The sequence below is a fragment of the Haematobia irritans genome, chromosome 1 (genome assembly GCF_050003625.1).
Source record: "Haematobia irritans isolate KBUSLIRL chromosome 1, ASM5000362v1, whole genome shotgun sequence".
In the NCBI taxonomy this organism is placed as follows: Eukaryota; Metazoa; Arthropoda; class Insecta; order Diptera; family Muscidae; genus Haematobia; species Haematobia irritans.
This window is the reverse complement of record NC_134397.1, coordinates 237,126,189-237,133,831: the sequence shown is the minus strand read 5'-3', so window position 1 is coordinate 237,133,831 and position 7,643 is coordinate 237,126,189. Positions and strand designations below refer to the sequence as shown.

At 27.7% G+C, this 7,643-nt stretch overlaps 1 protein-coding gene across 1 annotated transcript; it reads right to left on the bottom strand.

The window, feature by feature from the left end:
- Positions 1-5,826: 5,826 nt before the first annotated feature.
- Positions 5,827-6,943, bottom strand: LOC142219574 (uncharacterized). The gene has a single exon (XM_075288502.1). It carries the CDS (start codon positions 6,492-6,494, stop codon positions 5,958-5,960), a length of 537 nt encoding a protein of 178 aa, XP_075144617.1. The 5' UTR covers positions 6,495-6,943; the 3' UTR covers positions 5,827-5,957.
- Between the last annotated feature and the right edge of the window lie 700 nt (positions 6,944-7,643).

The window sequence follows — 7,643 nt, the reverse complement described above, 5'->3', positions numbered from 1 at the left end:
TAAAAAAATACTTGACCAAAAATTGATAACCTTTTCATTGAAGAGTTTGTTCTTAGAGTTAAGTTTACTTGGATCCAAAGATTTTTAACTTCCCTTAAGGATTTTCGTATCAATTCCGAGCCAAGCATGCGGCTTCTTCAAAATAAAAACATTTTACAGATATCTATCTAACCTTAAATGTAGGCTCGCTACCCATGCCGCTTCCATCTTATGTGACTCCATCTAATTTGCAACTCTTTGCTGTAAATACAACTGCCGGTGCCTTCAACAATTTTCGAGTCATCCGTATAAATGTTCAGATCCCCAATATGTATGCGCTTTTCATCTTAATATTCTACAATTGGGATAATCGATTTCAACTTTACCTCATATACATGCTGAGTCGCCATATAGTCTGTCCTCATATATTGACCAACTGAAGGAACGAGTTCTGTGTGTCTAGAATCCGCGCTTCCAAGCGAGCCCATGCTCCTCAATCTCATTAGTACCACGTCCTGATATGCAAATCAAGTGGCCAGACTACCATCAATACCTCCTGTGGTGACCGTTGTTCTCATTGCACCAGTTTTATAATTAAGAGCCGTCCTGTTTATTCCTTTGAATTTCTGTCTATGATTCCGGTGGTTAGTAATGGTCTACCAGACGTGGCATCTGGCCTTATAACTATTGTAAAAAGCCAGAAAAAGAGACAGGTCTTATTTCCCCAACGTTCCCCAACCAAATTTTGGTATGCATAATACATTTTCCAGCCAGTTTGGCCTGGAGTCTTATGATTCAATCTCGTTCTTGAAATGTTGGACCAGGTCTTCCTCTAGTGAACCACTATTTTTATCCCTTTCTTATGCAGAAAAGTCAGAATCTCATCTACTGTGAGTGACTAATATAATCACGATATCACACCCCCTTTAGGTAGTCCCCTTGTTGTAGCCGTATTTTGTATAGTTTGCTACTCCCGCTTCGACATTTCTACGAAATAACATTCCCTCAATCCAGTCTATTACAAAATAACTAACACCATTCCTTTCTAATGCAAGTAATACCGTTTCAATTGAGAGTCTCTTAATATCGAGGAAAGACGCCAGTGTATGTTCCATGAATGTCATAGAGAGGGTTACCATTTTGGTCCGATCGGACCAAAATTTGTCCAAAAAAACTATTCATTTTAAAATTTGGTCCGATGGTCGGCCAAATGGAATTTGGTTAATTTTGGTCCATTTTCGGTGTTTTTTTTTTTTTTTAATTTTCCATAGAAATAAATTTTTTAAAAAATTTCTGTAGAAATAAATTTTTTACAAAATTTTCTGTAGAAATAAAATTTTGATAAACATTTCTATAGAAATATAATTTTAACAATATTTTCTATAGGAATAAAATTTTGCCAAAATTTTGTATAGAATTAAACTTTAAAAAAATGTTATATAGATACAAAATTATGCAAAATATTTGTATAGGAAGAAAATTTTTTAAAAATGTTATATAGAAATAAAATATTGGCAAAATTTTCTAAAGAAATAAAATTTTGGCTAAATTTTCTATATACATAAAATTTTGGCTAAATTTTCTATATTCATAAAATTTTGGCTAAATTTTCTATAGAACTGAAACTTTGACAAAATTTCTTAAAGAAGTGAAATTTTGACAAAATTTTCTATATAAATAAAATTTTGACAAAATTTTCTATAGAAATGAACTTTTGACAAAATGTTCTACAGATATGAACCTTTGACAAAATTTTCTAATGAACTCAAATTTTAATAAAGTTTTCTACAGAAATAAAATATTGACAAAATGTTCATAGAAATAAAATTTCAACGAAATTTTCTATTTACATAATAATTTCTCAAAATTTTCTATAGAACTGTAATATTTTCGCTAAATTTTGACAAAATTTTCTATAGAAATAAAATTTTGACAACATTTTCTACAGAAATGAACTTTTGACAAAATTTTCTAATGAACTAAAATTTTAATAAAGTTTTTTACAGAAATAAAATTTTGACAAAATTTTCTTTTCGCTAAATTTTCTATAGAACTATAATATTTTCGCTAAATTATGACAAAATTTTCTATAGAAATAAAATGTTGACAAAATTTTCTACAGAAATGAACTTTTGACAAAATTTTCTAATGAACTAAAATTTTAATAAACTTTTTTACAGAAATAAAATTTTGACAAAATTTTCTACAGATATAACTTTTGTCAAAATTTTCTATAGAAATAAAATTTTGAGCATATTTTATATAGAAATAAAATAAATATTCTGTATAAATAAAATATTGACAAAATTTTCCTAAAGAAATAAAATTTTTACAAAATTTTCTATAGAAATAAAATTTTGACAAAATTTTCTATAGAAATAAAATATTGACAAAATTTTCTATAAAAATAAAATTTTGACAAAATTTTCTATAAACATAAAATTTTGACAAAATTTTCTATAAAAATAAAATTTTGTCAAAATTTTCTATAGAAATAAAATTTTGACAAAATTGTCTCTAGAAATAAAATGTTGACAACATTTTCTATAGAAATAAAATGTTGACAAAATTTTCTATAGAAATAAAATGTTGACAAAATTTTCTATAGAAATAAAATTTTGACAAAATTTTCTATAAAAATAAAATTTTGACAAAAATTTCTATAAAAATAAAATTTTGACAAAATTTTCTATAAAAATAAAATGTATAAATAAAATATTGACAAAATTTTCCTAAAGAAATAAAATTTTTACAAAATTTTCTATAGAAATAAAATTTTGACAAAATTTTCTATAGAAATAAAATATTGACAAAATTTTCTATAAAAATAAAATTTTGACAAAATTTTCTATAAACATAAAATTTTGACAAAATTTTCTATAAAAATAAAATTTTGTCAAAATTTTCTATAGAAATAAAATTTTGACAAAATTGTCTCTAGAAATAAAATGTTGACAACATTTTCTATAGAAATAAAATGTTGACAAAATTTTCTATAGAAATAAAATGTTGACAAAATTTTCTATAGAAATAAAATTTTGACAAAATTTTCTATAAAAATAAAATTTTGACAAAAATTTCTATAAAAATAAAATTTTGACAAAATTTTCTATAAAAATAAAATTTTGACAAAATTTTCTATTAAAATAAAATTTTGACAAAATTTTCTATAGAAATAAAATTTTGTTTGTTATTGTTGGTTGTCTCTTCAATCATTATTGTTGTTTTTGAGTTCAGCTTAAAACCATGCATTGACTAAACTACAAATATAGCTTAACCAACAGAGGAAAAGCATCTTGTCAAATTTATTTGGGCAAAGCCCTATAGACTGCAAGATGTTTGGATGTACAGCTGTTTCGGAATTACCACATTCCTCATCAGCAAACCTATCAATCAATTATCAGAATAAATTCGGGTAATTCACTCAACTCAAAGTGAACTACACTTGAACGTTCCGATTTTAAGCTGAAATCAAAAACAACAATAAATTAAATTTTGGCAAAATTTTCTATAGAAATAAAATTTTGGCAAAATTTTCTATAGAAATAAAATTTTGGCAAAATTTTCTATAGAAATAAAATTTTGACTATATATACACTGTTAGAAAAACATGTTTTTCATATGTTCCGATATAAACAAAATGTGTTTCGGGCACAATTTTAAAACACAATATATTTAAGTACGAACATGTAATGTTCCTAAACTAACACTAAATGTTTGGGACATCTATGTTAATATGTTAGAATATATTATGTTTGGGGCATGAATGTTTCATAAAAATCATATGTGTGAATGCAAACATATATAAATTTACAAATTTCGACTAAACATACATATGTTGTGATATTTTATTCAAAGCGACAGAGAGAGTATAGAGAAAGAAATAGAGATGGAAACCGGGAGAGTTGACGAAAGATATCAACATAACACAGCAAAAGAATCAAAAGAGAAACCGCTTGTATGTTGTTTCGGAAAACTGTTTTATGATAAGGTCAAAATTTTGATATGCTTAAGTCTAAATATTATTTAATTTGAATAAAGAGAATAGACATTCGGAACCAAGAGAACAGACATTTGAAAAACAAACAGCATATGTTTTCACCTTGAGAGCAGCATTTTATGTATGTGTGGACATGGGTTTTGTTTATCATTTGGCATTATGGGCACAATTTTTTTCTTGGTTCGTTAAAATAAATCAGGGGTCTTCATAAAAATAACGAAAGGGCACTATACTCTTTTTAGAGTTGGGACAGTAAAATGAAATAAGGAAGAAATAGTGAAAAGTTACACAGTAAAATGTATAAAAACAAAGTTTAGTTTCTCTTTATTATTAAGTAGTCCACGAGGAGTTGACGGACACCATCAAATATAAAAGCGGGCATTAAGTTCGAGTTTTACAGATAAAACAATTTAAAAAATTTATTTTCTTTAAAATGAATAATTAAAGAAAAGTAAAGGCATTTTAGAGCGATGGTGTTAAATGCTAGTAAAAAACTGTTCACGCCTAAATAAATTTATGTTTATATTATAAAATTATTTATGTATGTTTATACTCGACTCCACGTTCTTCTTTTGTTAGAGTTTTTGAATTCCTTCCAAATTTTAAAGTTTTGTACCAAAAACAGTTTTTGTTACAAAATTGTTATTTTTGCAATAAAAAATAATATTTTATCCAAAAATCAGTCAATTTCGTTTATATCAAGCACTGTTACTGACTATAAATCTTTAATAACCCAAATTTCGAAGTTTCATTATAATAATTTAATATAGAATAAATATACATGTGCAGGGATTGAACCCACGACCCTTTGCATGCAAGGCAGACATGCTAACCATTGCTCCACGTGGCAAACAAATGTATGTTTCTGTTAAATAATGTTATGTTTGCATGGGCTCGTGGGCGCTGCAAACTATGCTATATAAATGTAACTTATAACGATAATTATCTAATGGTGACTGTAACAGCTACGTAGCCCAGTGGATAGTGTGTTGGCTTACAAACTGTATGGTCCTCGGTTCGATTCTCCGTGCAGGCGAAAGGTAAAATTTAAAAAATTTATAAAAGTGAATAATTTCTTCAACATTATTTGTATTACAGAAAAAGGTGCCAAGAACTAAAAAATTTCGTGGAAGTGAAAATTACGAGGAATGAGCACAATCGTGGTTGGGAAAAATTCTTCCAAACATATAATATTTTTGGCACAAAATGCTTCCAAACATATAATATGTTCACATAAAACAAACATATTAATGTTTCGGCACTATCCAATAACATATGTGCTTCCTGCAAAATATGTTTGGAACATATGTTAAAGAAGCGATTTTTTTGAGGGTGTATTCAATAGAAATAAAATTTTGACAAAATCTTCTATAGAAATAAAATATTGACAAAATTTTCTATAGAAATAAAATATTGGCAAAATTTTTGTATAGAAATAAAATTTTGACAAAATTTTCTATAGAAATAAAATATTGGAAAAATTTTGGTATAGAAATAAAATATTGGCAAAATGTTCTACAGAAATAAAATATTGACAAATTTTTCTATAGAAATAAAATTTTGATAAAAGTTTCTATAGAAATAAAATTTTCTATCGAAGTAAAATTTTGGAAAAAAATTTTAACTTTTAAATGATATTAATTTAATTTGAAAAAATGGACCCCTAGTACGAATTTTGGTCAAATTTTGGAAAAATGTTGGTCCAAAACAAAAAAAATTTATGTAGCACCTAATTCACAGATTTGTCTTTTAAATAAGAATGTTGACAGTTCGTTAACTTTCTGTGCAGTTTATTCCTTATGTGGTTATCCAATACCGTTTTTAGAAAGGAAAACCTAAGTCGCGAATATATTTTTCTACGTATAATTTTATATATATATATTTTTTTTAATAATTCTATGTATAGGAATTTCTACAAATTGTTTTCTATTTATGGCTATAACTATTCTATAAACTAAATATAATCCACCAAATTCCACTATCCACCAATAGGATAGAATGGTTGGGCAGGAAATGGTCTGGAACCAACGAAGGCATACGGATTGGCATTTATCACCTTGGCAATATCGGTATAAGTGCGACCGGTCCTGTGTCCACCACCTCTCTTGTTAGGTCTATAGTATGATCCATAACGGCTGCTTCCTCCTCCACCACCATAATGATAACCATAACTGTTATAATTATTATATCCATAGGGATAGGAATTATGGTAGCCATAGCTGGAATCGGATGCACCATACCAAAGTGATCTTTTTAAACTTTTAATCAATGGTTTCAGAAATATGGCAGCACAAATATCCGTCCATAGGACAAGGGATAGAAATATGAAAATCCATTTGATGATATCCATGTTCAGAAGGATTCGATGTGGCTTTGGTTGAAGCTTTAGTATTTTTCCAATATTATCCAAACGGTCAGCTCTGGTGTTCTTATTCAATACAATTCCACTATGTGATGACTTCAAAATGCAAGAACCGGTATTTATATAAAATGGGAACAAAATTCTAAAATTCATAGAATCACTCAGAAAAAGTACACATTTTGTTTCTTCGTTAATTTAATTTTGTTTGTTCTTATTCTGAAGCGAATATCCCAGTTTCAATTTCGCCGTAATTTGTTCAATCCCGAACTCTTGTGTTTTTGTTTTCTTTTTTTTTTTTTGCTATACATGCGCATATGATTCACTTTAAATTATTCCAGATTTGTTTTTATGTTTTTTTGGTGAGCGTTTTTTTCACAATTTAGAAGTTTTTTTTTTTTAACAAAAACAAATCGAACTGCAAAACCTTCTTTTAAAGAACATATCTTCTGTGGTCCGTTGCCTTATTTACACACATTTTTCTTCTGCTTGAATTTTTTGTGTCGCCGTTATGACATTTGCGATTTACACAATAATTCAAATTCGAATCACGTCTTAACGGTTTGAGTTCGCGCCGATTAATGTTAAGTGATTGCATGCGGTAAGCGGACATACAACTCAAATCTTTACTATGACCGACCATCCATCCATCCATCTTTCATGGTGAATTTATTCAATGATGCTTTTTAGAGATTTGCTCTTTTCACAATAACAGAAGCTTATGATTTATGGATTGAAATTCCATATTTGTGCCTATTTTCTTGGTTGAACTACTAATTTACATGTTGTATTGTCTACTTTTAAATGGTACCAAATATGAGGGTGTGCAAAGGGGAATTTTATATAAATGGCTGGATAATCATATATGCAAAAGTTGTATCGAGAGGAACAACATATGTAGAGATTATCGCACCTATTTTACCCCCATCGTTACATTAAAAAAAAAAGGATTCCCGGTTCCATAGATTGTCTTTACACTAATGATTCCGAGCCAAAGAAGTGGAGAATTGAAGTAAGGATACTTTTAGGACACAATTTGAGTTTTGCGTACTTGATTTTAGAAATAAATTTAAATTTATTCGACTATTAAGCTTTTTTCTTCATGTGGTATCAATGTCCTTTAAAAATGTGTTAACGACATCTTAAATTATGCCATGCTTTTTTAAGTAAAAAACGTTTTAAAATAAAGTTTTGAAAAGTAAATCCTAATTTTGAACGATTTGTTTTCGTTGTATTCAAGATGCAAAAAGTCAACAAATTTAAAAACTATTTCATTAATTTTGAAGAATTTTTCTGAATTATTAC

What these genes read in the sequence shown, in the direction of transcription:
- LOC142219574 (XM_075288502.1), bottom strand. Translation starts at nt 6,494, where the DNA reads ATGAATTTTAGAATTTTGTTCCCATTTTATATAAATACCGGTTCTTGC.